The sequence below is a fragment of the Podarcis muralis genome, chromosome 7 (genome assembly GCF_964188315.1).
Source record: "Podarcis muralis chromosome 7, rPodMur119.hap1.1, whole genome shotgun sequence".
Taxonomy (NCBI): Eukaryota; Metazoa; Chordata; class Lepidosauria; order Squamata; family Lacertidae; genus Podarcis; species Podarcis muralis.
Window position 1 is genome coordinate 81,334,925 of NC_135661.1, and position 16,098 is coordinate 81,351,022.

Genomic DNA, 16,098 nt, shown 5'->3' on the forward strand with positions numbered 1-16,098 from the left:
TAACATGCAGAGAACAACACTTGCAGATAAACCAGAGTGGAGCTGAGGGAAGTCATTACTTTATGTGGAGGGGGGAAACGGGGGGGGGGGGAGATAAAGGATGATATGCTATATGACAAAATATTTTGTTGAAATTCTTAATAAAAATTTTTTAAAAAAGAGGTATTGACTATAAACGGTTGCAAACATTGTAGCTCTGTGAATGGAACGGCGGGTCTCCTTTAAATAGCCATGGCTCCCGCATGGTTTAACAATAAATCCCTCTTCATGGGGAAATTTGAGAATTGTGGGTTTGTAAGGGGAATGGGGGCGTCCTAATGACTCAGCACCCTTAACAAACAACAGCTCCCAGAATTCTTTGGGAGGAAGCCATGTTTGTTTGAAGTGGTGTCAAAGCACTTCACACGAATGGCGCAGATGTGGCCCTTTGCTGCCTTTGAATATGAAGGTTACCTCGTTGCCTTTCACAGATTTGTCCTCCTTGAATTTGGTTGGTATCTTGTGTGTTTTCCAAAGTTATGTACGTACGCTGGCTTTTTTACGGTGAATCCCGCAGGCCAGAAGTGGAGCGCCAGTGGCCTTATCTGACTACCACTCCCATCAGCCCCTGCTCATTGGCCATGCTAGCTGGGGCTGATGGGAAACGGAGTCCAGAAACAGCTGGAAGTCCACGGAAAGGCTGGCTTAAATGACTTTGCCTACGTTGATTTTGCACTGCGCAAAGATTCCCCAATTGTTTTAGTAGACTCAGCTCCACTCTCCTGGTTATACCAGCCCACACGCCTCTCTCTCAACCCCTTCTCAATTGCAGCATGGATCTGGTTCCCAGCTCCAGGCTCCGCTGATGTCCCCCCAGTCCCAAGACACAAGCTTCCTCACAGGCTTCCTCAGTCTTCTGAGAATTGCTGGAACAGTCACTCCTCCTGCTGTGATATCCTGCCCCCTTGGCACACCCCCCCCCCCGAGATTCCTCTTCCAGCTGTTTAACAGAGGCAAGGGGAAGGAGGAGAAGGCATAAGATCTCATCAGAGTGAGGAATCTTTTTGCACAGGGGGGCGGGAAGGGTTCCTGTGTACAAAGTTTGTGCTCTGCAAAGCATGTCTTCATCCATGTTGCCTTCATGTTAACATTAGTGCTGTGCTTGTCGTCTCCACCTCACCAAAAAACCCCACAAAAACCCCCACAATGCATCTTGCTCTGATCTTTTCAAAGATGTGCAAATCAGCACAGGCTTTCGTACTGTTTCTAGAATCCCACACAATATCCTCTTCTACAGTCATCTAAGTTACTAATCATACTATCATCACCATCAGTCTATGAACTGCCTTCTAAAAGACTGTCTCAAGGCGATTTACATATAAGAAACAGGTTTATTTAAAAACAACAACACCAAATACATTTAGAAGATGACTAAAACCCTAAGAAGTGGACACTTGTGATCAAGGCCCATTTATCCAGCTGAGAAAACCTGTCGGAAAACACAAATAACTCCAATTGTTTTCCCAAAATGAAGATAGTGGGTCCCCGTTATCTCTCAGCAGAAATGTTATTTCACACAGAACAGGGTCAGCTGCACACCAAAGTACCCACATCATGAGAAAACCTCCGACAGACGACAGGAATCTGCTGGGGGCATAAGTGTGTGGCCTTCACTGCATCTCCTGGGAGTGAAATTCAAGTTTAACTATGCACTGTGTGAAGGCACCTGGTAGACTATGGCAAGAACCAAGAGGGACCGCTGAGCAGCATTTGGGAAAAAGCTGGGTCTTCTTACATATTTGTATGTATACTTTTAAGTTTTAAGGTTTCCTTTCTGAGTTCTCACCACCCCACAAGCACTTTGCGTAATTTCTGAAGCTCTGCTCCGGATGTGGAAATCTCTGAGAAGTGAGGGCTTCTTGGCTGCAGAGCTAACACCGTAAAACAGACTCCTTAGGAAAGCCTGCTCAGCACCAACACTAAATGTTTTTAGATGGGTTGAGGGAAGCTGGTAGTTCGGTGGGTTAGAGCAGGGATGGAGCGTCTCTGGCCCTCCAGATGCTGCTGAAACTACAACTCCCATCATTCCCAGCGGACACGGCCAATGGTCAGAGGTGATGGAAGTTGTAGTTCAACAACATTGAACAGTGTGACGCGGCAGCTAAAAAAGCCAATGCAATTCTGGGCCTCATCAATAGGAGTATAGCATCTAGATCAAGGGAAGTAATAGTGCCACTGTATTCTGCTCTGGTCAGACCTCACCTGGAGTACTGTGTCCAGTTCTGGGCACCACAGTTCAAGAAGGACACTGACAAACTGGAACGTGTCCAGAGGAGGGCAACCAAAATGGTCAAAGGCCTGGAAACGATGCCTTATGAGGAACGGCTAAGGGAGCTGGGCATGTTTAGCCTGGAGAAGAGGAGGTTAAGGGGTGATATGATAGCCATGTTCAAATATATAAAAGGATGTCACATAGAGGAGGGAGAAAGGCTGTTTTCTGCTGCTCCAGAGAAGCGGACACGGAGCAATGGATCCAAACTACAAGAAAGAAGATTCCACCTAAACATTAGGAAGAACTTCCTGACAGTAAGAGCTGTTCGACAGTGGAATTTGCTGCCAAGGAGTGTGGTGGAGTCTCCTTCTTTGGAGGTCTCTAAGCAGAGGCTTGACAACCATATGTCAGGAGTGCTCTGATGGTGTTTCCTGCTTGGCAGGGGGTTGGACTCGATGGCCCTTGTGGTCTCTTCCAACTCTATGATTCTATGATTCTATGATTCTATGATTCTAACATCTGATGCCCCACCGCATACAGAAGATCCACACCATCTCCAGCAGGGAGATTCCCTGCCTGTAATAATGAAGAACCGCAGCCAGCCGGTGTTGACAATATTTACTTATTAAATTTGATCTAGATGGACCAATGGTCTGACTCAGTAGAAGACAGCTCCCTATGTTCCTCTCAGCATTAGTCAGGCGCCAAGCACATTTTGCACCTGGCTAGCGATCACTTGCGACCAAGTAAAGATTTCGGGGGGGGGGGGCAGGGAGCACCTGACGTCTCCACCCTCTGGAGTTGCCTGCCTGGAGATCCTTGGATCTGTCCTGTTTTCACACACTGGCAACACATCCTGTATCCGTTATATTTTATCTGCACAATCAGAGCACAATTTCAAGAACCGAAAAGCCATACTAGTGGTACCTCTGGATGCGAACGGGATCCGTTCCAGAGCCCTGTTCGCATCCTGAAGCGAACGTAACACACGACTGTGCATCTGCGCGTGTCGCTGCTTCCGCACATGCCTGTGATGTCATTTTGAGCATATGCGGCGAAACCCGGAAGTAACACGCTCCGTTACTTCCAGGTCACCGCGGAGCGCAACCCGAAAATATTCATCCCGAAGCTACTTCAACCCGAGGTATGACTGTATTGAAAAATACAACTTTTGAGCTGCTTGGCCCCAAAATGGCAACTAGGCATTCTGTTTTGGCGACTGTAACCCTGGTTTAAGGAGCCATTTGGCACCTAGCTAATATATCTGGGTTTCTAACACTGTTCAGACAGGAGTTCTGTTTCCCCACACACACCCAAGAGGTCTTCGTCACAGCTTTGCTTCCCTACACGAGCCTCCATTTTGTTGTTTTGTCTGGTTCAGCCTTCCCCAACTGGGACTCCCAACCGTCTCGAAGGCACCAGATTGGCAAAATCAGGCGTGCTTATACAGTCCCATTTTCCATTTGTATTTTCTACACTGCTGTGGTACAGCTATGGCTTTATTGTTCTAAGCCACTCTGATTTCTGTCTGGAAAAGAGTGGAGCGAGACGAGGGGGAAAGAAAACCACACAAAAACAGTCCAATAAGCAATGAGAGTAACAACACTAGGGTCACTTCCTGCGGTCCTCTGAGCACACGGCAGGCACATGCCGCCCCTGTTGTTTTCCAATTGTTTCAGCCTGTGGGGTGCCCCCAGCACCAGACACAAGGATTTGGTTTTGGGGCCCACTACAGCAAGCCCTCCAAAAAAAACCCCCAGACACACAACATTTGCTGGTTTGTGCCACGCATGGCATCCTGTGCATAGACTGAACATGAACTAGCATGCCTCTGTTGAGAGCAGGCCGCAAGCCAACGCAGGCAAAGCGATTTCCTGCTGCAATCACACGGGCTTGTCATTAGCCGTCAGTTGAACTTGCTCCTTTGTCCTTCTTGCATTTCCCTCGGTTGTCTGCTTCAACTGTCAGAATTTTAACTGGAAGCTCCTTGGGGCAGGGAGTGCCGCCGCAGTGCACATTTAAAGCAGTATTCTGGGAAGTGCCGTTTGTGAAGGGCTCCTCAGAAACACCTTGTCCTTCACACAGAGCTACAATATCCAGAGCAGGTTAGCAATCAATCCATCTTCCCAGGGAAGTCTGGGAATTATAGCTCTGTGAGTGGGAAGAAAGTGGTCTTTCAACATCTGAAATGGAGGGTGGGGACGAAAGTGGGGGTGCAATGCACAAAACACTAAATCCCCACCTTCCACTCACAAACACAGGATCCTTTCAAAAATGCAACCCCTTCATCCTGGTGCACACACACAACAGCATCCTTTTGAGATACGTTTCAGGAGTAAAACAGTGCCGAGTTGTCCCAATAATAATTTTGGGGACCACTTTTTCAAGCCAGGCAGAGTCTGCTGCCCCCACGACCAGTCGCCAGCAGCAACACATGAACTGACCCATGGGGAACTATTTGAACATATGTGGAGAGCAGCAGCTTTGCACACTGTAGTGGGGAATAGGTTCACACTATTGGCTGCAGGGATATTCATTCCATGCCAAGCAAACAGCACGGAACACACCGAGGGGTCCTTTACGAAGCAAAACAAAATGAAGGGATCCTTTAACTTGTGGGTAGGCAAACTAAGGCCCAGGGGCCGGACCCGGCCCAACTGCCTTCTAGAACCGGCCCACGGACGGTCCGGGAATCAGGGTGTTTTTACATGAGTAGAATGTGTCCTTTTATTTAAAATGCATCTCTTTATGGGGCATAGGAATTCGTTCTTTTTTCAAAATATAGTCCGGCCCCCCACAAGGTCTGAGGGACAGTTGACCGGCCCCCTGTTGAAAAAGTTTGCTGACTCCTGCTTTAACTGGTAAGGTGATGGTGGTGGAGGAGGAGGAGGATGAAAAAGATGGGGCAGAGAGGGGGCTTTTGGAGCCTGCTGAGAAACCAAGGCAGCAGCCTAACCCCTTCTCCCCCCCCCCAACCACCAGGCCCCTGGCATGCGCTCTGCAACTGACCTCACAGGCTCAAGATGCCTCCCTGGCTAGCAAAAAATGTCTGGCATGCAAAGCTGCGGTCCTAGGGCAGCTGGAGCGATGAGAGGCTAGAGGTGGCAAGGGGAGGACAGATCAACATGCCTCTAGAGAGGGCAGGCAACCAGTTCCCAGTTCAGTTCCAGGTAAAGCTGGCTGCTGTGGCCCTGAATGGGTATGCGGCTTCTTAGGAATTCAGCTGCAGGGAAATATTTCCCATATTTCAAACACTATCAAGGGAGGGGGGGTGTCTTGGTTTTATTCTTATTTACCTCCCTAATTCTAGTTCTAGGTCACAGGAAATGGACTGGATCAGGAATAGATAAAAAAAAAAAAAGACTTGCCCACAGATATGTGTGTTTCATATATGAACAGATGGAATGGGTGTGTGTAGGTGCCAAGCCACGATGCTTTCGTTCTGAACTCAGCGTTGCCCACACTAGCCTTAGCCAACTTGGTGCCCTTCAAATATTTTGGACTACAACTCACATCAGTCCCAGCTGCCAGTCCCTGCTGGCATGGAAAGCGCTTGTTCCAACAATGGACTATGGACTTTCCTTTAATGGTGGTTGTAAACACGCGGAGTTTGTTTTTTAATGCACAAAAAACAGCGTAGCCCTTTTCCTGCAAAATGCTCAAGACACTCCCATTACACAAAGCATTCCCTATTTTTAGAAAACAAACAAACGCTCTTCCCCTACCCACACACACACACAAAAAGAGTTTCTACACCTACATCAAAAACACTAATAGCTCATCTATTATTATTAAATTCATTGCCCTTCTTTCACCAGCGGGCGCCAGGGCGGGGTAACAACAATTTGATACCGAAAATTAAAAAACAATTTAAACAGGCACAGGAAGAGGCTGGGCCCTGAAAACACACCTCTTGGGTGTCCAAGGACAACGTAAAGGTGGCCTTAAAAATCCCATCTATGAAACAAACACACACACCCCATTCTAAACACAGCCTCCATGGGTCACAGAGCAAGGATGGGAAAGCTATAGTCTTCCAGAAGTCGTTGGACTACAAATCCCATCAGCCTTGGTCACTGCAGATTGGGTTGGACTAGATAACTCTCATGGTCCCTTCCGACTTTATGATGTTATGAATAAATAGGCCCCAAAATGTGTGTTTAGGTAAAAGGTGGGTCCTGGATTTGGGAAGGGAGAAGACACCTGCTGTAAAACTAGCCTGAAAAGGAGGGGAGGAGAGAGGGGTGGACGGTGCCAGGGAAGCCTTACATCTGTCCTACATCTGGAGGGAGGGTGCCAGGTTTGTGAAGGCTGTGCGAGGGCCTTTTAGCCTTAAACACAAAACCATGTTTCTAATTCCGTAAAGCCGTATCAATGCTACACGCCACCCCATAAACACACCATACTAACAGGCCTTGCTCTGCAATCTCAGTTTCCATCTCTCTAAACCTAAAATCCATCCTTTTAGATAGTCCTTTTTAGGGACAAAATCATTTGAACGTCAGCCACCCTCCCTCCCTGCTAACATAATACAAACTTTCAATGCATCCTCGTCCAGCTTCCATCCTAAGCATTATCCCTTCCTCTCTTGAACCTACGTATTTTTGCTTTTATATCCCCATGTCTTATCCAAGGAGCTGAAATACGTGGTTCCCCCATTCTTCATCTTCCTTCACAACAACCCTGAGAGATAGGTTAGGCTGCCGGGCAGTGACAGGTCCAAGGTCACCCAGCCAGGGATTTGAACCCTGGTCCAACACTCTTAACCTCTTTTTACTTTCAGTTTCAATTCAATTAATTTGAGCTCCAGTTCCAGGCGTTTGCCTTCGCTCCCCCAGCTACTTTCTGCCACGGAATAATCTGAGGGCTGCCACACATCCTGTGGTCAAAGTCCAGGCTCAATCCTGGAATAACCACAGCCAAGAGTTACCCGGAGCATGTGCAGAATACAGTTACCTCCAAAAGAAAAGGAAGAAACTCCAGGAATCCACGTCTCTTCCAGCGCCGATTTAAGGGAATGGGCTCTAAAAGGTTACCCAGTGACGGGAGGGAAATATACTTGGCACCTAACTCGGATCACTCCGCTTCGCTTCGCCCGCTTATTGACTACTCCTCCATATTTTCCAGGGGCACAGCCCTGGAAAAACACGTCGCGAGGGTGGCGTTTTCACGAGGCTGGCCACGAACACCAGAGCCTGCTCCCACGCGAGACGCGATTCCGCCTGCAACCCACTTACTCGCGAGTAGTAAGCCCCGTTTGAATCCAACTGGGCGCTTGCTCCCGAGTGTAAACAGGCACGAACAGGACAGGGGCTTGCGCTGCAACGCCCCCAAAACTCCCAGCTCTTAAAATCTTCTTTTTTTGTTTGTTTGGAAGGAGCAAAGCGCTAAGAACGCTTCGAACCGGAAACGTCCCCTTTCTGTCCACACGGGCCCCCTCCCCCGCGCCCCTCGATCCGAATCGACGCCGTGCACACGCGCGCAGCACCTTGGAGCTCCTCACCTGGATCGAACTTGAGTTTGGCTCCCGCTGCCTCCCGACGCAAGGCCCCGGCGGGGTTTCCTGTTGCAGAGGGCGGCTTGTGGGGAGGGGCTGGCCGGGGATGTGGGGCGGTGTGGAGGGGGGAGCAGGAAGCCGCTGGTAGCTTTCTGGATCCCGCCCCGCCGGTCTCCTCCTCCTCCTCCTTCCCGCAGCGCCTCCCCTTTCTGGGTTTCTCGGCGGCGCCTCCTCCTCTTCCGACGCCGGCTGGCCTCTTTGTGCTGGAATGCCGCGCGCGCAGCTTGCAGGTAGACGGGGGTCGGAGGGATGCACGTGTGAACGCGCTGGGGGAAGGGTCGGAGGCTGCAAGGCAGGGGGACGAACGCGATTCTCACCTGTTTCTCGGGCTGAGTTGGCCGCAGAAGGAAATCGAAACAGACCTCTAGCCCTCCCGTGTTCACTCAGAAGTAGACCCAATCAGTTTTATAGACTAGACACTGGAGCATTTAAACCGCGCAAGCGGGATCCTGAGCACGCGCATCGAAAAGCAAGCTCCGTTCAGCTCAGCGGGACATTGGCTGCGCAATCCTAAAGCCACTTTCCTGGACTGGACGGGATTTGTTTCACTGAGTAGTAGACATGATGTAGGATTGCATCGTCATCGTTTGTACGCCGCCTTTCCAAGGAAAGAACCGTGCCCAAAGCGGCTCACAGCAAAGGAAACAAGAATACCTCTAAAAAACGACCATACAATTTCATAATAGCGTCAATAAAACAGCGGTGTTAAGTATGAAGGCAGTGTGGCACAGTGGTTAGAGTGTTGGGCTGGGATATGGGGGAACAGGGTTCAAATCCTCATTCAGCCATGAAGCTGGCTGGGTGACCTTGGATTCAGTCATTGTTTCTCAGCCTCACCTACCTCAAAGGGTCATTTTGAGGATAAAATGGGGGGGGGGGGGAAACCTCGTATGACACTTTGAGGTTCTTGGAAGAAAGGCAGACGAAGTAGCTGGGGGGGGGGGGAATCCTCCCCACGTTGCTCACCAGGAAGTGCTGACAGCAGAAATGTCTCCATCTTTGCTTGGAAGCAGATTTGCAATCCTAAACACACCTAAAACCCATTGATTTCAGTAGTGATATGCCAGAACTGGAGATCTTGTAAAGGAAAATGAAGACCCGGGCTCTGCTATTAGGCTTATAAATGAGGTCTGCAATCCTGCGCATACTTACCGCAGCCTATTGAGCACTGTGGGAGTTACTTCTGAGTAAATCTGTGTAGCCACTGTGAGAACAGGATACTGGACTACACGGGCCATTGGCCTGATCCAGCCGGCTTTTCTTAAATTATTAGATTAGGATTAGATTAGGATTAATTTATGGCGGGCGGGGGAAGTTGATTCAGTTCAAATTTAAAGTTGAATCTTCCAAATTCACATGAAAGAAAGGAAGAAGCCATCCTTTGGAACGGTGCAGTTATCCGAATTTTGCGATGCTGCTTGCTAACCAACCAATGCTTATATATATATATATATTAAAAAAACACATATATAAGGGGAAAGTGGGCATAAAAATGAATACATTAGTGAAAATAATATATGCTATTTATTTTCTGCCCTGCTCAGCGGTAGGATCATAGCTCAGTGGTAATAGCATCAGCCTAGCATACAGAAGGTCCCAGCCAGTGTTGCCAATATGGAGCCAGGTGGATCTTACTCTGTACAAGGCAAGCTTCCTAGATTTGCAGGGAAACCAGTTTTCACCCTGGTTGGCTCCTCAAGCCAAACTTTTGAATGATATTAAATAACTGCAACAACAAAAACCAAGACTGCAAACAACAGCAAAACTAAATGCAGGGTGCTGAACATTCATAGACTGCAGGCATCAAGCGTGGATGTCAAAATGAAGAATGGAATCGTAACATCATGGAATTGTACCATTGGAAGGGACCCTGGGGGGCATCTAGTCCAACCCCCTGGCCATCTTGTGACCCACTTGTCACCATCCAGTGAAACTGGCTGTCAATAGGAAGTCATTTTTCACACAGCTCATAATCGGTCTGTGGGATTCCCTGCCACAAGATGTGATTATGTCCACTGGCTTAACGGTAAAGAAATCCCTGACCATTAGGTCCAGTCGTGACCGACTCTGGGATTGTGGCGCTCATCTCGCTTTATTGGCTGAGGGAGCTGGCGTACAGCTTCCGGGTCATGTGGCCAGCATGACTAAGCCACTTCTGGCGAACCAGAGCAGTGCACAGAAACGCCGTTTACCTTCCCACCAGAGCGGTACCTATTTATCTACTTGCACTTTGACGTGCTTTCGAACTGCTAGGTTGGCAGGAGCAGGAATCCCATCGCGGGATTCGAACCGCCAACCTTCTGATCAGCAAGTCCTAGGCTCTGTGGTTTAACCCACAGCGCCAGCGCCACAGCATCCCGCGTCCACTGGCTTAGGTTGTTTTAAAAGGATATTCGACAAAATGCAGGTGGAGGAGAAGGAATTTCATAAAAAACACTTTTCTCCAGCGGTTTCCAGGAAGTCCAAATTGGCATATTCCTTCCTACAGTGGTGTTAGAGAAGTCTTATTAGCGGCTGTTCACCATTAACAGCTGGATGAAACCTCCACATTCAGAGGCTGCTGAAAAATGTAAGAGGAGCCATCCTGGATCAGACAAAAGTTTATCAAACCCAGCATTCTGTTTCCACAGTGGTCAACAAGAAGCCCAGAATCAGGAAGTGAGCAAAACAGCAGCAACTTGTATTCAGAGACATAGTAGTGCCTCTGGCAGCAGAGACAGTATGCAGCCATCATCACAGAAGTCACAGAGTTGGAAGGGACCCCGAGGGCCATACAGTTCAACCCCGTGCAATACAGGATGTGGGATGTAATCCACTGGGAGCAGTCAAATACAACATTCCTTGTTTTCCTAGAGTGGACATGCAAGGGGATGTTGGTCCAGCCAGTCAAACTTCCTGTTACACCTGCCTGGAGCATCCTTCCTTGCATGTGACTAGTGGGTGGGCGTGACTTTTTCAGACCTGGTAAAAGGCCAAGGTACACTGCCACGCTCTCTCTCTCTTTGACTCTCCTTTCGACCTTCCTGCAGCATCTAGACTGCTAGTCAACAGTCTCCCTAGGTTATCTCCCATACAGGGTAAACCTGTTTGTATATGTTTGTAACTTTAAGCCTAAAGCCTGCCTTCAGGGATCACACGGTGGTCTGCCTGATCATAAGTAAAACTTCTTTTTGTTACTTAGGAATAAGAATGTGGTGTCTTTTTTCTTTTTGGAGGGATTTAAAAGGGGTCTTACCAGGAACATACAATTCAATCTGAGGCAGACTGAATTGCCGACAAAGGTCCGTATTGTTAAAGCTGTGGTTTTCCCAGTGATGTAAAGAAGTGAAAGCTGGACCATAAAGAAGGCTGATCGCCAAATAATTGATGCTTTTGAATTATGGTGCTGGAGGAGTATCTTGAGAGTCCCATGGACTGCAAGAAGATCAAACCTATCCATTCTGAAGGAAATCAGCCCTGAGTGCTCACTGGAAGGACAGATCCTGAAGCTGAGGCTCCAATACTTTGGCTACCTCATGAGAAGAGAAGACTCCCTGGAAAAGACCCTGATGTTGGGAAAGATTGAGGGCACAAGGAGAAGGGGACGACAGAGGACGAGATGGTTGGACGGTGTAATCAAAGCTACCAACATGAGCTTGACCAAACTGCGGGAGGCAGTGGAAGACAGGCGTGCCTGGCGTGCTCCGGTCCATGGGATCACGAAGAGTCGGACATGACTAAACAACAACAACAAAAAGAGGTTCTAACGATCCTGCAACCAGCTTTTTGCTGTGCGTGAGAAGGGGAACGTAACTGTTACATAAGAAACTTGCTAGCGCAATTTAGGAAGGATATTAATAAACAATATATCCTCTCCTGCCACCCTGAGTATTCCCACACAGGAGCCCTTCCCACAGCTGTCCCTGGGTGGCCTCGAACCAACAGCCTTCTGGTTAACAGCCAGATGCACCAGCCACAAATAGTATCCATTTATACTCATTGAATTTGCCTCATCCCCTTTACAACTGTTCTAGATGTGCATTGCCCATCTCTGTGTCTTGTGCATTGGACGACCTTGGGTTCCAGCGCAGGACGCTGGACTGCATAATCCACTGGCCTGATCCAGCAACAGACGTTTTTTCAGTCCTTGGCATTATGCCGCTTTGCGCTTTCTGCACTGTGCATAATTTAAACACTTCTGCCAGGCACCTTTTTGGGGTAAACGAAAAGTCCTAGATGTTGCAACCTCTCTCCATAGGAGAGTTGTTCCACCCCCTTGGAACAATCTGGTTCCCGTTTCCTAAAACCTTCGTGTGGTGTGGCTGTACACAGAACCGTGGACGGCATTCCAAGTGCAGTGGTCTCATGATCTTGGACGTTTTATTTCCAGCTCTTTCCCTAATGATCTCTGCCATGGAATTTACCTGTTTCACAGCTGCTGTGCACTCTGTCGACATCTTCATCAAGGTTCTTCTAGCTGTACCAATTGCTTGGGGCACAACGGCTGGAGAGATGGCAAACTCAAGTGGGAGATCAGAGTGGTATAGTAGCCTTAGCAGAAATAAATAATAATTTTATTGCTTCATTTTTGCGAGAATCTACAACAGTAGCAAATTAGCCTAGTAGAGAGTCCACCCAGCTATCAACCATGCAACTTCTTTTCTGAGTAGGTCACTCTGTTACGAGGCAGTTTGGAGATTGGAACTGGGTGGTGATTTTCTCCTAACAGCAATACTGGGGGACATCAAATTTGAGATGCACAGTGTGGGGTGCTTTCCTTGCGAAAGAGAATGCAAAGGGTTTCAGCCAAAGTGAAAAGTTCAAAGCTTTCTTAACTACAGAGGGACCTCAGGTTACATACGCTTCAGGTTACAGACTCTGCTAACCCAGAAATAGTACTTCGGGTTAAGAACTTTGCTTCAGGCTGAGAACAGAAATCGTGCTCTGCCGGCGCGGCAGCAGCAGGAGGCCCCATTAGCTAAGTGGTGCTTCAGGTTAAGAACAGTTTCAGGTTAAGAACGGACCTCCGGAACGAATTAAGTACTTAACCCGAGGTACCACTGTAATGAAAAGTTACACAGCCCTTCTTTGTGGAGGTTGACTCTGGGGAAAAGGAGAAATGGAAACTGAAGTGAATTTAGCACCCCATCCCTAAATTCATAAAGTGAGAGTTTGGGATATACTCTTGCACACAAACATACCCAGGATCTGGGCTGGAGATCCTGTAACAAGCAAAAATAGTGGGGTTGGTGTGAGGTTAGTGGACATTAATTGCCTCTATAGATTTCTGCTGCTAAAGCCTTCTCTGAAGTGTAATCCATTTCCCAGCTGGCTTCTTCCAACTGTCCACATCCAAAGTGGCCAAACTTTTGCACTGATGAGTCCACAAAACAATTAAAAATCCTTTTTTAAATAATCCTTTCCATTCCCATTTGGCCAATGCCGCCCTGCTATTTTACCCAGTTGTTTATACATGTACTTCAGAAATGTACTTCACATGTACTTCAACAGGAAGGTGCGCTCTGCCACATACACCAAGTAGTATCTAAAACCATTCCATGGAAATATATTTGTGCCCAAATGTTGATTCCTACCTCCAATGTTTAAAAACAAAGAATCAACTTATTTTGGCCATAGTGTGTCGTGAATTGAATGTAAATTCAAAGTGTTGTGTATCAGTTTGAAACTTTAGGTCTTCTTTTTCAGATGGTGTTGGATTCATTTCTCTTCCTCTGTTATTTCAAGAGATGTTGAATCACACATGGAAGAGAGTGAAAAGATATTTAAGAAGCCATAAACAGTGGTGTGGGCAATTTTCCTGGCAGGCAATTGTGGAAAACTTTTTTCGTTTGTGATAGGGCTCATCTTCCTGAGCATTCTGATATGATATGCTTTTGTTGCAATAAAGAGTGAGATTAAACCATAGATAGAGTGGTCTATTGTGCAGAATACAGTTTTAGTAGGAGTGGGTTCCCTCTGCTGGTGAAATGTGGACATTACACAGTCTGATCAAGTTTCATCCTAAACCCTAGAATCATATACTTGTAGAATTGGAGGAGATCCCAAGGGTCATCTAGTCCAGCCCTCTGCAATGCAGGAATCACAGCTAAAGAATCTCTGACAGACAGCCATTCAACCTGTGTTTAAAAACCTCCAAGGAAGGAGAGCCCATCACCTTCCGAGTTTTCCACTGTCAACAACTCATACCAACAGAAAGTTCTTCCTAATGTTTAGTCTGAATCCCCTTGATTGTAATTTGAATCCACTGGTTTGGGTTCTTCCCTCTGGAGCAGCAGAAAACAAGCTTGCTTCATCTTCCATGTGACAGCCTTTCAGATATATCCCTCTTGGATAGTCAAAGCAAAATTGGTTGCTGTTTTGTTTGTACAGAAATCCGTTTAGGATCACAGGTCCAGTTGCCCAGATTAAAAGCAACTGTCTACCTGCCTGTTCCATCTTGTACGCAGGCTGAGACCCTACCTGCTTGCGCACTGTCTCGCCAGAGTGGTGCATGCTCTGGTTATCTCCCACTTGGACTACTGCAGTGCGCTCTATGTGGGGCTACCTTTGAAGGTGACTCAGAAACTACAACTAATCCAGAAAGCAGCAGCTAGACTGGTGACTGGGAGTGGCTGCTGAGACCATATAATACCGGTCCTGAAAGACCCACATTGGCTCCCAGTACGTTTCTGAGAATAATTCAAATTGTTGGTGCTGACCTCTAAGGCCCTAAATAGCCTCGGCCCAGTACACCTAAAGGAGCAACTCCACCCCCATCGTTCTACCTGGACACCGAGGTCCAGTGCCGAGGGCCTTCTGGCAGTTCCCTCACTGCGAGAAGTGAGGTTACAGGGAACCAGGTAGTGGCACCTGCAAAGTTCACAAACCAAAACACCTCATTCCAGGTTTGCCGCGTTCTTAATCCAAGTTGTTCATTTATGAACATGTTCTGCTTCCAAGGCAAAGTTCACAAACTAAAACACCTTCCAGGTTTGCCGCGTTCTTAATCCAAGTTGTTCATTTATGAACATGTTCTGCTTCCAAGGCAAAGTTCACAAACTAAAACACCTTCCAGGTTTGCCGCGTTCTTAATTCAAGTTGCTCATTTATGAACAACTTGGATTAAGAACGCGGCAAACCTGGAAGGAGGTGTTTTGGTTTGTGAACTTTGCCTTGGAAGCAGAACATGTTGAGTGTGTTGACTGTACAGTGACTGTACATGTTGACTGTACAGTGGTACAGTGGTGTGGTAACTTCACTCCAGTTTCCATTTCCCCTTTTCCTCAGAGTCAACCTCCACAAAGAAGAGCTGTGTAATTTTTCATTACAGTGGTACATCGGGTTAAGTACTTAATTCGTTCTGGAGGTCCGTTCTTAACCTGAAACTGTTCTTAACCTGAAGCACCACTTAGCTAATGGGGCCTCCTGCTGCCACTGCGCCGGCAGAGCACGATTTCTGTTCTCATCCTGAAGCAAAGTTCTTAACCCGAGGTACTATTTCTGGGTAAGCAGAGTCTGTAACCTGAAGCGTATGTAACCTGAAGTGTATGTAACCCGAGGTACCATTGTACTTTCTTTCCATTTTATTAGAAGATGCAGACATCTGGTGCCGACCTTATTCAGAGTACACACTGAAACTGAAGAACACGGCTCAGTTAGCTCTATCAATTTTAGTGTGGGGCTTCTGTGAGTTCTATGCAACCTACTGCTTTGTGATTCATCCTCAGGGGTCATGCCATATGCCCTGAGCGATGTTCCACCCAGAAATGCCATTCCTGGGTTTTGGTCCCTTGCTTCTGTTTGCTAGCTCAGACCTTCCATAGCGATACACAAGGACTCCTTTTGTTGCTTCTTGCCATGTTGCAGTCATAGGTACCCTCCCCTCCCCCTTGTTCTTCTGACAAGATGAATTTAGTGACCCAGTTTAGTCGTTTGCATGGTATTTGCATTATTTTATCACATGCACACCCCTATCTACAGAAAGGAGAGGAAATGTGGCAGAGGCTGGAGGAGACAAAAAGGGAACCTTGAACTTCACATTCAAATATACTTATCAGGCCTGCAAATTTTTTCAAGTTGGCAAGGGGGTTGGGGCGGAGTGGATATCACCTGGCAGCCAAATTGTTAACACAGTGAGCCACCCACCTGTCAATTACCTGGCACCACGCTGACATCAGATGATCTATTTTTATCTGTGCTGCTTGAAATCAAACCAAGCAGGCCAAAGGCGCAACTCAGAAAGTGGCAACAATCAGCTGATCGTTGGGTCTCTCAAAGCCCCGGGCACTGTATCCCGCAAGCCACAACAGCC

General features: G+C 47.5%; 2 protein-coding genes across 9 annotated transcripts in view; one reads left to right on the forward strand and one right to left on the reverse strand.

The window, feature by feature from the left end:
- Window positions 1–7,893, reverse strand: part of ARHGEF1 (Rho guanine nucleotide exchange factor 1) — a 77,328-nt gene extending 69,435 nt beyond the window's left edge. For 7 of the 8 annotated variants that reach the window (XM_028742274.2, XM_028742276.2, XM_077932210.1 and 4 more), the window contains exon 1: window positions 7,755–7,893. The gene's annotated coding sequence lies outside the window, so the exon portion shown is untranslated. The remainder of the gene's footprint in view (window positions 1–7,754) is intronic. The other variant, XM_077932209.1, reaches the window with a different exon arrangement.
- Window positions 7,894–7,938: 45 nt separating this feature from the next.
- The window catches only part of CD79A (CD79a molecule), a 32,201-nt gene continuing 24,041 nt past the window's right edge, over window positions 7,939–16,098 (forward strand). The window contains exon 1 of the mRNA XM_028742282.2: window positions 7,939–8,038. Within this exon, the coding sequence (XP_028598115.1) occupies window positions 8,017–8,038 (22 nt within the window). The 5' untranslated portion in view covers window positions 7,939–8,016. The remainder of the gene's footprint in view (window positions 8,039–16,098) is intronic.